The following is a 14312-nucleotide window of genomic DNA, read 5'->3' on the forward strand; positions in this document are numbered from 1 at the left end:
GGTTGTTTCCAGTGATACTGCCCAACTTCATTTTGTAGCCCATTATAGTGTGTAAACCTTTCCACATTCGACAGGTGTCCATGTGCTTATCCTGGGAGCCTAGCTTACTCCAGAATTCCCTCTAGGTATCCTTGATGGCTTTGCGAAGGATGTAAATAGTTTTCTTGTACCGCTTGGGATGTTTCACTTGAACGCTGCAGGCTTGGACTTCACAGTGGCGCAGCTGGTAGAGCTGCGGCCTCACAGCGCCTGAGACCCGGGTTCAATCCTAACCTCAGATGCTGTCTGTGTGGAGTTTGCACGTTCTCCATGTGACCATGTGGTTTCCTCTGGGTGCTCCGGTTTCCTACCACATCCCAATGATGGGCAGGTTTGCAGGTTAATTGGCCTTGTAAATTGCCACGGGTGCGTGGGGAGTGGATGGAAAAGTAGGATAACATAGAGCTAGTGTGAATGGGTGATCAATGGTCGTTGTGGGCTTGATGGGGCAAAGAGCCTGTTTTCATGCTGCATCTCTAAACTAAACTAAACCTGAGAATGGACCTCACGGTTCATCCAATGGTTTCTAGTTATCATGGGAGATTAGTAAAATCTAATGGGAAGAAAGGAAAGCCAGCGACCTGGTGGTCTGCACCCTCGGGTTTTAAAGGAAGTGGCTGCAGAAATAGTAGAACCATTGGGCAAAGTTTTTCAAAACTCACTGAGTTTCAGGTGTCAACTAGTTAACAACAGTTGCTGTTGGTAAGATACTGGAGTTTATAATCAAGGAAGAAATAGGCTTAATGCAATCAAACCAAGTCAGCAGGATGTTTTGATTGAATAAGCAGGGCGTTTAAAGAAGCAGACATTTCATTGGCTGAGGAAGAGGCACAGCAGCCAATAAACTGTTGCACTAACTAGGCACGGTGCTAGTAACAAATCAAAAGTCAGCTAAAAAAACAAACAAAATTGGGACATTCTTGGTTTAGGAATTCATCGCCACAATTATCCTAAGACCTATGTGTCACAAACAACTGTTTGAGGCTGTGGTCATCAAATACGGCGAGAGAGGGAACATGGGGGAATGGTGAGAGAATGAAAACAGCAAATGGAGCCCCCAAAGGCTAATTGTTCCCTGCAGCCAGGAGTGGTCTTGAGTCCCCTTTGGCTTGGGGAGCTTAGGTCAGTGAGCTGCTGTTATCAGTGCATGGAAGCCTTCATCTGTACAAGAGCCTCTGGCAGCCAGCTAGCAAATAAAGATCACTGGGGGTGATTTTTGATCTGAAAATATGATAAAACCTAGGGCCCAATTTAAATTACACCTGATTCACTACATTCCACAGTGTTATTGTTGAATGGCAACCTTTTGATGATGTTACTCTGATATGTGCCAAGCATGATAATGACATCATTGTGTGTAAAACACAACAGAGAAGTGACTTGTGTTTGGGAAATCATGTCCAGTGCAATTTCCTTTTAGGTGGGACTTGGGCACAAATGCTTCAAGACATAATCCAAGTCACATTATATCTGCCATTTACTCATTTTTAAAAAAACGCCAATGATTGTTTCAATAAACCAGCTTCTTGCTTAATGGTTTCTGTACTTACCCACAAAGCATCAGCGATTATTCCGTCAGTAATTTACAGATGCTTTCTCAGATATCCTATAAACAAGTTTTTTTTTCATTTTAAGGGAATTAGCAGATGGGACTTCCTCCCGGATGCCTCCTGGGTTGTAAGTGCAGACTAATGAAACCTTAAGGTAAAACTACATCCACTGCATATCATTACTTGCTTATTGCACCATCGCTTCCTATCTTTGTAACATACTTGGAGGAAGGTATCCTGCTGCTTCTTGTAGCTTCGACAAAAATTTGTCCACCAGGACCAGAGCCACATAATCCCACTTGTTTCTAATATATGCGTAATGGATCTTAGAATTATCCATAAAGATTGACACAATGTTGGAGTAACTCAGCGGGCCAGGCAGCATCTCTTGATAGAAGGAATGGGTGACATTTCGGATCAAGACCCTTCTTCAGCTTTGGGCACCCACGGGCCTCCAGCAACTCTGCTGACCCCTGCCCGCCAGTGGGCTGGAGCTGTCACCTGACTTCCAGGCTCAGCACCAGGCCCACAGCCTCTATGCTGCATGTTCCTACACTATGGGATCTGACTCTTCTGTGAGCCTCTATGCTGCATGTTCCTACACTATGGGATCTGACTTGCTTCCCCCACATGGAACCTCAGTGGTGGTTCCACTGGGTCTTCCCCTTCCCGCTCTTTTAACCAGTCTGAAGATGGGTCTCGACCTGAAACATCAACCATTCCTTCCATCCAGAGATGCTGCTTGTCCCGCAGTTACTCCAGCATTTTATGTCTATCTTCAGTGTAAACCAGCATCTGCAGTTCCTCCCTACACTTAGAATTCTCCATAATCTTTCTTGCGAAGGTTATTTCATGGCACCTTTTTATTCTCCTAATTTATTTTTTAAGTTTCCTCCTACACTCCTATGAACCTCTTGTGACTCTTTGATACCAATTTCTGATACCTGACATTCATTTTCTTCTTTTCCCTGATTAAACCTTTAATATTCTTTGTTAACCAAGGTTCCCTAAATTTACCATCTTTGCCTCTTATCCTTGCAGGGGCATACTGACTCTGAATTCTTACAATCTCACTTTTATATCTCCCATTCATCAGATGTTGTTTTTGCCTCTAGCAGCTCTCTCCAGTCTACTTCTGCCAGGTCCATTCTTTCAAAATTAATCTTCCCCCTGTTTAAGATCCTAATTGAGAACAACATCCTTTTCCATGACCACTATAAAGCTAAAGTTAAGTACAGCCCCATCCCTGATTTATTGTTCATTTTGATATTTCTTTTAAAATTTAATTGCATTAAACAAACATGGCAGTTTTTGTTTTCAGCTCCAGTATGCAACGGATTAATATCACCCTGTCGGCAATTTAAATCTTGGGAGAATGGATTCTGATCACTATCCAAAAGTTGGAGTGTGGAGGTTCAGAACAATTTTAATAGAAATTTATATCATTCTTTGGTGGCTAGTCAATGGTACAAATGTATAAAGTACAAAGACAAAATGTTAAATATATTTGATAGATTCAAAAACATAAGTAGCCTGTTTATCCCATTGAATAAACAGAAACTCAACACATATAGGCGACCCCTCCTTATGGGGGCTGGAGGGAGAGTGGGTTGCATTCCTAGAAAAATGATCCTATTGCAGTTTTCCATAATGCAAAGCCATGTCATTGTTGCATGCATCAAAGAAGTGAAAAAAAGTGTATTTATTTACCTCCTTTCACATATACCACAAGAGTAAATTTTATTCTGTATCTCATATTTTCTGGCAGTTATTTGTTCATTGCATTACATTTGATTTCTGTTACACGTGGCCGGAACGTGGGGACAATCTGCATTGCTTATCTTACTGAAGAACTCAATATCTCACACATAACCTTTACGCTGTTAAATAAACAAGGTACACATTTTCCAGCCTATGAAATTTTCCATCCATTTGCTCAACTATCATGAAGCATTCATTCACTCACTCAATGAGCTCCATTTGATTCCGTCTATAGGCTTCATTTAACTATAAAAGCCCTTCATAATCAGTGACTCAACAGCAAGAAGGAAACCAAAAATATAAGAATCAATTCATGACTGGTTTTATTTGGGGAAGGGATGAGAACGCCAAATTATTTTAACCAATACTTATTTTTTAGCTTAAATTTATTGATCATAAAAATATGGCACATGCTTACAGTGAAGTAAATACCGAATATCAAACTTGTAGGAACAAAAATAATTAACTTGCCTTCTAATGACTTCTTAGTTGCAAGAAGTAACCGTGCTAACTGGGCCCTCACACACACCCATCAAACCTTTCCTCAGTTTTCTCTATTCCAAAAAGAACACCGGTTATACTGTAAAGATCAGTCTGAAGAAGGAACCCGACCGAAACGTCGCCGATACATGTTCTCCAGGGATGCTGCCTGACCCCCTGAGTTACTGCAGCACTTTGTATCCTTTTTTGTAAGCCAGCAGTTAAATCTGCAGTTCCTTCTTTCCACAGGCTATACAGCCTTCTCTAATAGCTAAAATTCCCTAGTCCAGTAAATCTCTGTACCCGTCAATGTAACTGAATCAGTACAATAGCTTTAACAGCATTCATAATTTAACAAAACAATTTACACACACAAGAAGTCATTGCTGAACACATTAAATGTCTATTAATTGGTCGTTATCTATGTACAGCAAGTTAGAGAACTGTATAAATTGTTTTCAAATTATTATTTTATAGTGTTTAAAAGGTGCCAATGTAAACAGAAAATAAAATCTCTTTACCTCTGAAAGGTACTTTATATTTTTGGATTCATTTTTTATAACTATTTCTAGGGTACTCCTGGAAAGCTGATTGCGATGAAAGTAGTAGATGTTGTTGTTGGCTTATTGAATCTATCCTTGGACAAATAAACCAAAAAAGAGTTCAATCCCATCATGGCAATTTGAGAATTTGACTTCAGTTTTTTCAATTCTGGAAATAAAGAGTTTGTTTTGAGTAAAAATGACCAAGAGCTGTTGGGTTGTTATTAAAAACGTCTTTGTTCACAGTTGTCTTGTAGGAAAAGAAACTTATATCATTACCTGGTGTAGGAAATATGACCCCAGCCTAATGAAGTACCCCAGCACATCACCCAGTTGTTTCAAACCACGGAAATGCAGCGGGTCAAGAGGCCCGATTACCAGAAGAGCAGGCAGGTAGGGTCAAACAATAGACGTGCACCGGCCAGCAATGTCCACATTTCAGTAATCAGCAATGAAAGTAACTGTATTTATTGAGGTGGAGGCTAATTTGTTGAGGTAGTGTGACCACATTCAGTCTGTTAATATAAATGGCTCAATCTGAAATTATACATTTAAAATGTCTTGTTTGCAATCTCCCAACAATATTTTTGAGAAGCTGTTTGTTGAAAGTAGGATTTAACTAGAAAAACATTCATGGAACCGCTAATGGACATCGGCACTAAATGACCAATGTCATTTACTGAGGAAAGGATATTGGTGCGGGGAATGGAAAACAGAACAAAACAGAGCATAAAAGACATAATTGTAGCGTCGCAAGAAAGTTGGCTTTACTCTCCAATCAATCCACGTTAATCTTTAATATGACATTTCTTACCTTGAAAATGAATCTCGGGCAAAAGAAAAATAATCCTAAATTAGTATAGTTTAGTATCCTAAATTAGTATGATGCTTTTATTAGTATATAACCCATAACCCAATACCTGGAGTGCACTGCCAGGGGTAGTGGTAGACGCAGCAGATACAATAGTGGTATTAGAGGCTTTTAAGGGCAGTGGACAAGTCTTAAATGGGACTTGTACGGGAGTTGGACGACCCCGCCCCCACGATGTCTCCACTGTCTTGTGTGCATGCCACATGTACAGTCCGCAAGTCGTTGGTTCCAGTGGCTTTAGGGTTGTCTACCTAGCATGTGAAGTCTGGGTTCGGCGGATTGCACGGAGGAAACCACCAGAAGGTTCAACGGGCAGAAAGACGATCCCAGCAAAGCGTCGTGGAGTGCAAACAGGGCAGTGTGAGACATGTAGGACACTTCTGACCATCCACTGCATCCTGACCTGTCCCCAGCCGTCTCGACTATGTCTTGCTGCTGGAACCCGATAGGCCGGGACGAGAGAGTGAGGCTGACGATCTGCGCAACTCCCCCTCACTTAAATCCAAGTCAAGCGCAAGTCATGACTTCAGCCCCAGTGAAGTCATGGTCATCTTCGAACCCGAAGGACGAACAACAACATTAGAGGCTTTTAGATAGGGACAGAAATGCACAGGGAATGAAGGAATGTGAAACATGTGCAGGCTGAAGGGATTAGTTTAAATTAGCACCATGTTCAGCACAGACATTGTGGGCCAAAGGGGCTGTTCCTATGCTGTGCTGTTCTATGTTCCAGAATTTAAAAAAAAGTAAAACTTATGTGATTCCACGATTTACCCAAGTATGTGTTTAGAAGATATTCTGAGTTAGTGGCTTAAGACTGGCCCCAGTAAGTATATTAAACATTTGAAGGGTGTTGGATTCCCTCTGGAACATCTGAGGAAGAGACAATATTGAAACGAATCAGAATTTAATACCACCTCAATGAACACACACACACAGATTTTTAACAGAAGACATTGGAAGAATTTGTAGAATTTACTCAAGAGTTGATTTGGTTGGTCACTATATTGTCTGAATCAGAAGCTGGTGTGGCTCAAGGCACGCTCCAATTATATAATGGAAAATCCATTCTCCCAATTCAGTGCAGAATGTCATTGACCTTATAATCATTTAATAAGTTAATAATTGGCTTGGTAAATGTAAAAATTGTCCCTAATGGGTATAGGATAGTGTTAATGTGCGGGGATTGCTGGTCAGCACGGACCCGGTGGGCCGAAAGGGCCTGTTTCCGCGCTGTATCTCTAAACTAAACTAAACCAAACTAAGATAATAACTTGGAGTAACTCAGCGGGTCAGGCAGCATCTCGGGAGAGAAGGAATGGATGACGTTTCGGGTCGAGATCCTTCTTCAGACTGAGATGCTGCCTGACCCACTGAGTTACTCCAGCATTTTGTGTCTACCTTCGATTTAAACCAGCATCTGCAGTTTTTTTCCTACATAAGATAATAACTTTGTGGCTACACAAAGCTCCAATGTATAAATTCACCAACTACACCACTGTGGATAGCTGAATCATGGACGGTGACGAGTAAGCATACAGTGATGATCACTTTGGTTTCTGAGGGTCCCTATTCTCTCTCTAGCCATCCTGATTCCATGAATGTACTTAAAATCTCTTTGGATTTACATTAAATATTATTTGCAAGAGCTATCTCCTGCTCCCAGTTTGCACTCCCGATTTCATTATTTAGTATGATGTTAAAATTGTGTTACAATAACAATTGCAATTCTGTCAATGGGTAAAGGTCGCTATGGGCTACTTGGCTGTCTGTTATATTATTTAATAGAATATGATTGCACACGTGTCATTATAAACTATTGCTTGTCAATTGCTGTGGCTACCTGCGGTGAAATTGATAGACTAAGTTCTTAAGAGACCATGGTGTCTGATTGCTGCTGGGAGAATACGTGGAAAGTTTTTTCCCCTTAACTGTAGTCCCCCAAGACTGCTTTTCCCCCCCAAATGCGCCAATTTCCAAATTAATATTTAGGTGGCTCTCTAGTTCTGATCGAAATATCGTTATAAACAATTTAGCCCACATAAAACAAATTGTATTTGCTTATCCATCAATCACATTACATCTACTTTACATTATAGATACATGCATGATAGTAGAACCATCTATATTCTTAAAAGGACTACTAGGTTATTTTTATCATGGCTATTTGTGGGACGCAGTCTTAGGTTGGTTGCTATATTTCTTACATGAACTGCCTTTCAAGATATCTTCACTGATTGGATGTGGAGGCAAAGTGGTTTGAGACATCCTCGGGTTGTAAGAGATGCTGTATTATTCCAAGTTGTCTATCCATGGCAGTGCCTTTCTGAGTCTCCTTCTTTTACCCCTCCTAAACTGCAGAACCATATCCTTTATGTTCTTGGATCAATAGCATTTTCTTTCTTTTAATTAGATTTTCATGAAAACAAGATGGAGATCAGATAGGAGTGGAATTTAACAGATTGTCCACACAAATACATTATCTCAGAGACTAGAGAATCATCTCAATCTTTGAGTCTATAAAATTGATTCAGATTGGATATCACACTGAGTTTGTCAGCAGGATAATGCCTTAAACAATGTTTCTTTAAAGTGTAGTGTATGATCAGAGTGATGATATATAGGAACATAATGAGCAAAGGAAAAGTGCACTGTACCTGCTTCCACTCAGTTTCTGTGTTGTGCTTGTAGCCTAGCAGGTGGCAAATTCCATGTAATGTAGTCACCTACATAAAAGTGAAAAACATATTATTTACCTAAAAGCAATTTACCATAAAATACTGTGGTTAGTCCTTGTCTGAAATGGGAAGTTTAGTTTGAAAGATGAAGATCTGAGAAACTCCAATGCAGCATGAAAATATAAGGGATGAAATTAACCTGAAGTGTAAACTTTGAACCACGTCTCCGAGCCGAGTGATTTGTTGTTGCTCTCTTGTACATTCACCATGAACTATTTCCTCCTATCCGGTTTCACAATGCATATCCCTTTCTCCCATAATTCATTTTGATTTCTGGTCTGGAGACCTATAAATCTTCTTGTAGAATATCTCTAGATTTAGGACAGTACAAAGTCTTTATGAATACGTACTGTTAGTACATTGTAGAAATCTTGCCCATATACTTGGCTTTGTTTGTGGATGTATTCTACGCCTAAGAAGATGTCTCCGAGATTATATTCATCCTGATGTAAGAGTTTGGGAATATCTCCTGGTCTGAGATCCTGAAAGAAAGGTTGAATGAATTATCACACTATTTATATGATCAATTATCTTTAATTATATCCTTAATACCCTGAACAACATTCAGATTCAGGCCAATAAATGACGTAATGTATGTACCACACAAGTGTCATCCCCATTGAGCCTCTCCAACTTCCCTTAATTTTCAATGGTTCTTGAATTCTTAGTCAAGAATATGAGTTCTGAAAAAAATGGTCAGCTAATTAGCCTCATAAATGTGACAACTTCCCAAGCAGAGGTGAGGCAAGATACATCGTAGAGATCAATTCAACTCCCAATTTTCCAATACCTTTAAACGAGTCCAATCAAAACATACACGAGTACAACAGACACAAAATGCTGAAGTAACTCAGCGAGTCAGACAGCATCTCTTTTTTTCTCCAGAGATGCTGCCTGACCTGCTGAGTTACTCCAACACTTTCTTTGGTATATACCAGCATCTGCAGTTTCTTTCTACACGCAGGTACAACAGTTTGTACTAAGAGAAACAGAGAATATAATGTTATGACTTTATGAGGTCATGAGTCATGGATTGCCAGGAGTCAAGTGGGGAAATTGTATTTTTCCAATAAGGATTTGATCACATCCTTGAATCTTTTTCTCTGTCCACCAGGTAATCTCTTTCTTTTTTGGGCGTCTGATGTTGGCCATGTGAACATCATGGCCTGTGTAATCGAGCCAACTTTGTGTAAAGTTTTGGAAAACTTAAGAAGGGTCTCGACCCGAAACGTCACCCATTCCTTCTCTCCAGAGATGCTGTCTGCCCGTTGAGTTACTCCAGCTTGTTGTGTCTATCTTTGGTTTAAACTAGCATCTGCAGTTCCTTCTTACACAACTTTGTGTAACTAAGGTTTCAAGGCTGGAGATGCTAACATTGTTTATCCTGTTAACAAATTTGGGGTAATTTCATAGACAGCGATGATGGCATCTTTCCAGCGGCTTGGGGCAAGTTCCAGGTAGAGAAGACCTCAGAATCACCTAGAAAAGCAGGGAATATTGCTACCCAATAGACCATGGTTTTTATTATCAGATTTGAGATTCTGATTTTCAACCACCTTTTTCTTTTAGTTGGCAAAAGACAGTGCTAGACGTGGCTACTGAGATTGCAGAAGTGGTACACATTTTCTAGGGTCTTGCCAGGATCCTTCATTGATGGAGATAATTGTTACGCAATGCAGGCAGGTTGGTGGAGGACCTTTGTTTTGAGGATGTCAATTACAAGGCCTATCCTTCTGTATGCTTGGGTGAACGAGTCGGCAATGACTTGGAGCTTGGCTTACAAGTATTATCTTACATTGCACTTTGACTACTGAAGTTGGTGTGACCTGTTTGTGCATTACAAGTTGCACAACTTACCAATAGTCTTGTGGATTCGCTCCACTCCAGCAGTGAGCAAGTGCACTCACTCCATCTCCAAAGTGCCATCAAACAGTATCTTCTAATCCCAGCAACTGGAAAGAGACAGACAGCAGGTGCTTGGGAACATTATAATCTACACTATTCTTCAAGTCACAGATCAATCTAATTTTACAACATATTAATCATCAACTGGTTAAAGTCTTTGTGCTTCATATAGGTAACAAGATGTGAACACCGGAACTTTGTAAACGCTGGAAATCTGAAATCATAACAAAATTGCTCATCAGGTTCTGGTTTTGATAAAGAATCTTCGACCCGAAACATTACATCTTTCTCTTCGTTGTATGTCCCGCTTGAGTACTTACGGTATTTTCTGCTATTATTAATAATAGATGACACCCAATTGAAAATGTAATAATCTCATGAATCTGCATGAGTAGAAGGATCTCATATGCCAGGTGGGAGTGAAGGGAGACGCGAGGTCTCTGGCCTTAGATCCGGTTCCCCAATCCCCTCACCTGATGGAAGGGGAAGGACAGCACGTCGGTGGCCGCCTCCTGCTCTCGGTAGCGTCCGTTTAGGATTCGCATTCGCTGGTTGTCCACACAGATCAGTCCCAAGTCAAAATGGCCGAGGCCTAGGATCTGACGCAGGACCTGGCAGTCCCGTCGCAGCCGAGCCCTGCGAAGCGGCACCGCACGCTGCAGGTTCCTGATCATCAGCGCCATGGGGCCCGTCGTCAATGGCAACCCTGGTCTACGGAAGCGGAAACGAATGCGCCGGATTTCCTGTTGCTGCTGAGCGGACGGGAACAATGTTGAAGGCGACGGGTCGCGGCCGTTTAATGGCCCAGCCTGAAGTCTGCTTCAGAGTAACGAGGCCCATCTGAGCCGTGATGGAGCCTGGGTGCAGGCGACTACCCTCGCTCTTTCCGACCGGGGACCCCCGCTTTGCGGCCAGAGAGGCCGCTGCCTTTGGACAAACGAGCGAGGCGGCGCCGCCGCCGCCTGTGGCGTTCAGACATCCCGGAGCAGCGATCTTGGCCCCGCCGCCCAGTTATGTCCCGGGCCACGCTCCCGGGCCGAGCCAGACTTTCAGCTTTAAGCCTCTCGGAAGGTTTCCTGGGCCTGTCCATTTCGGTACCTCCGCGGTGGGTAATTTCGGGCATCCCGAGCCCATCTTCAGCTCGCTCGCAAGTCCGCACATACCGCGGGCCCGCGGAGCTGGTATGGACCTGACCAAAGCATCGAGTAGACTCCCGGCGTTTCAATTCCCCCAGTCTCGGAGCAGCGGAGGAGAAGCGGGCGTTTTCAGTGCACCACAAAGCATGCCTGGCCCAACTGGATCACCTTTCAGCCTCTCATCAAGCAGCTCTTCCTCCGGCTTCTTCGGTTTACCTCGGCCAAAAGCGACAACCAGTTTACCAGATGCTTTCAGCTTCTCTCAGCCGACAGCCATAGGCAGTTCTGCCGAACGCTTTCATTTTGTCCCGCCGGTTCCCAGTAACGACAAATCTTCAGCCCCATTCACCTTCTCGCAACCAAGTGAAGCTGGCTCCGTGGACGTGTCGGCGTCAAATAAAAAGTTGGGTGGCGAAGGAAAAACGGGTCAGAAACCGGTTTTGGGAGTGAGTGATGCCGGCCCTTTCCCATATGACGGGAAACGCAGTGCCACGGGAGTCGGTGGCATTCCAGGAAAGATTGGGTCTGTTACAAAGCATGAAGTGGAGGTAGAACAGTTAACTACGAAGAAAGGGGTAAAAAGAAAAGACAAGCGAGACAAGTCACCACACCAATTTGAACCCGGTCCTGTCAACGAACAAACACCGTGGACGATAAGTAGGCCATCCATGGGGAAACGGCCAGTGAAAATTGCACCTTCAATGGGCGTCTTTAATCGCACTCTTCGCGATGTGTTGAAAGGTAGGAGGGAGCTGAAAAGAGACAGTGCAACCTCACAAGATGAAACAATTGAAAGATTAAAGCTGTTGTCCGAAACGAACATTCCTGCGGAGTGGCCCACTCGTATGAGAAAAGAAACAAAAAAGAAATTACGAGATGGTGAGTAGAATTGTATACAAAGTCCCTTATGCGAGGTGTGGAGTTATCCTGTTCATTTGTGCACCATTTTAGTGTGATTGAATGATCCCTGTGCCTTCAATGCTGCACCAATTTGTTCATAATATTTTGACACCACAACTTGGATTCTGCAGTTGAAGCCCTCGGACAGATAGTGTTCTCTATTCAAGTTGAAGCATCTTTCTCATTCCATCATCAGCTCAATTTTTTATCACTTTATTTTGGACCCCTGCTTTTTGAACCAATTATTAGGAACAACTCTCTATTTACACTTTATTTTGTTGACCCTGCCTGTTTACTCTTTTAATTTGCCTAAACTTGAAATTAAATGAATTTATTTAAATCTCATTTTTACCTTATTGATATTTTGGCTTATTGATTAAATAAAACACTGTGCAGTTTTGGAAGTTAAAGCCTTCTGTCGTGTATCTATCTGTATTGTCCTTTGTGAGTTAAAATTATCCAGGACATGATCAACTGGGATTTCTCTTTCTCAGTTGTCCAACCTAAAACATTAATGGCTTCTCTTCCCTTAGTTGCAGCTTGAACTCTCCCTCCGGTGTCTTCTGTTTGTACGTTTGATACCCAGCATTTACCATTCTTTGGTTTTCATTTCTTAGGCCTTTCTAGGTCTATGTGATTTTGTGACTAGTCTTCCACAATAACAGAATAATTTGGATTGATTTGCAAATGTTATTTTAACAAGGTGGTGTTTCACTACACAACTTTATATGATATTGTTATTTGTTATGGAGTGTAGAAACAGGCCCTTTGGCCCAACTTGCCCACACCGGCCAACATGTCCCAGCTACACCAGTCCCACCTGCCAGCAATTGGCACATATCCCTCCAAACCTGTCCTATCCATGTACCTGTCTAACTGCTTCTTAAATGTTGGGATAGTCCCTGCCTCAACTACCTCATCTGGCAGCTTGTTCCATACATCCTTTGTGTGGAAAACGTTACCCCTCAGATCCCCATAAAATCTTTTCCCCTTCATCTTAAACCTATGTCATCTGATCCTCGATTCACCTACTCTGGTCAAGAGACTCTGTGCATTTACCTTCTCTATTCCCCTCATAATCCTGTACACCTCTATAAGATCACCCCTTATCCTGTGCTCCAAGGAATAGAGTCCCAGCCTACTCAACCTCTGCCTATTGCTCAGACCCTCTAGTGTTGGCAACATCCTTGATAATCTTCTCTGTCCCTTTTCCAGCTTGGAATTTGTTCTTGCTGCTTAGTCTTAAAAACAACCTGCTGGAGAAATGGTGGTCAGGCAGCACCTGTGGTGGGAAATGGGCAGTTGTCATTTCAGGTTGGGACCCTTCCTCAGAACTGGAAGAAGTCCAGAGGAAGGGCTTCAACCTGAAACATTGACTATCCATTTCCCTCCAAAGATGCCGCCTTACCTGCTGTGTGCCTCCAGCAGGTTGTTTTTTGCTCAAGATTCCCACATCTGCAGTATCCTGTTTCCATGAACTATCTTTAGTTATGCTTGATTGTACTGTGTAGATTAAATTGTGTGAAATGCAACAACACTTTCAAGATTCCTATTTTAGTTTTGCTAAATTGTGTTTGTGGTGTCGTGGATTAATTTTTTGTTCATCTTTATCTTTCCAGATTTTTCTGCTAAGACTTCTCGGAGAGTATGCCGAAGTGATAGTACGGAGAGCCTTTCCAGCACTCCTTTGTCAGAACTTACTGCCATCCAATGTAAAAACATCCCAGCCGACCTTAACAAGAAGGAGATCATCAGGAAGCACTTTTCTCAGTTTGGCAAGGTGCAGCGAGTGTACTGCCAAACCAGTAAGAATCAGGCTGTAGTTCACTTCACCAATCATGTGAGTTCCCAGGGGCCATTCCAGTATTCTCAAATTTCCATGAACAAACACAAACATTAAAAATTCATTAATCAATGCAGAGTCTTAGTATAAAAGTAACAGAAATAATATCAGATAACTTGACTTTTGTTTGATTTAGCTGCTGTGAATTTTGCTTTCCCTCCTGTCCCTGTCAGTTAATGCTTGTATCATTGTGACTGGCATGAATCTGTGAAACAAAAAAAAAAACTGCCTTGCCAGATTAACTTAAAATAGATAGTTGTGTTGAAAATTGTATCAAGATTGTTTCCCCCATATTAGGTAAATATTTCAAGGAAATATTGCCAATCATAGTGAAAGGAGCAAGTGAAATGGGACATTGAAAAATTATTTCAAAGAGTTGACACAGCAATTGAGTGAACAACTTTCCGTACTGATTTTCGTTTAAAAATAAAGTGCAAATATAGCTAGGTACCATATTACATTTAACGTTTTAATTTTTATAAGTCAATCTGCCAGAGGTTGCTGATCGCCCAGGTTGCCAAGTGTACAAGTCTAAACCATGATTGTC

General features: G+C 41.9%; 3 protein-coding genes across 4 annotated transcripts in view; 2 read left to right on the forward strand and 1 right to left on the reverse strand.

Annotated features, from left to right (window-relative positions):
- Nucleotides 1-4318, forward strand: part of c8h21orf58 (chromosome 8 C21orf58 homolog) — a 49421-nt gene extending 45103 nt beyond the window's left edge. Inside the window, exons 8-9 of the mRNA XM_078403748.1 lie at nucleotides 1675-1743; nucleotides 2911-4318. Of these exons, the coding sequence (XP_078259874.1) occupies nucleotides 1675-1720 (46 nt within the window). The 3' untranslated portion in view covers nucleotides 1721-1743; nucleotides 2911-4318. The remainder of the gene's footprint in view (nucleotides 1-1674; nucleotides 1744-2910) is intronic.
- Nucleotides 3339-10897, reverse strand: ybey (ybeY metalloendoribonuclease). 2 transcript variants are annotated; one of them, XM_078403745.1, is made up of 5 exons: nucleotides 10360-10897; nucleotides 8332-8463; nucleotides 7901-7969; nucleotides 6018-6116; nucleotides 3339-4541 (listed from the first exon to the last, which is right to left on the reverse strand). In XM_078403745.1, the coding sequence occupies exons 1-4, from the start codon at nucleotides 10567-10569 to the stop codon at nucleotides 6030-6032; spliced, it is 498 nt and encodes a 165-aa protein (XP_078259871.1). In that variant the 5' UTR covers nucleotides 10570-10897; the 3' UTR covers nucleotides 3339-4541; nucleotides 6018-6029. The 2 variants fall into 2 exon arrangements, with proteins under 2 accessions (XP_078259871.1, XP_078259872.1); XM_078403746.1 differs by lacking the exon at nucleotides 6018-6116 and having other exon boundaries at nucleotides 10360-10889.
- Nucleotides 10459-14312, forward strand: part of mcm3ap (minichromosome maintenance complex component 3 associated protein) — a 59661-nt gene continuing 55807 nt past the window's right edge. The window contains exons 1-2 of the mRNA XM_078403744.1: nucleotides 10459-11901; nucleotides 13542-13762. Of these exons, the coding sequence (XP_078259870.1) occupies nucleotides 10737-11901; nucleotides 13542-13762 (1386 nt within the window). The 5' untranslated portion in view covers nucleotides 10459-10736. The remainder of the gene's footprint in view (nucleotides 11902-13541; nucleotides 13763-14312) is intronic.

Source organism: Rhinoraja longicauda, chromosome 8, assembly GCF_053455715.1.
Source record: "Rhinoraja longicauda isolate Sanriku21f chromosome 8, sRhiLon1.1, whole genome shotgun sequence".
Lineage (NCBI taxonomy): Eukaryota > Metazoa > Chordata > Chondrichthyes > Rajiformes > Arhynchobatidae > Rhinoraja > Rhinoraja longicauda.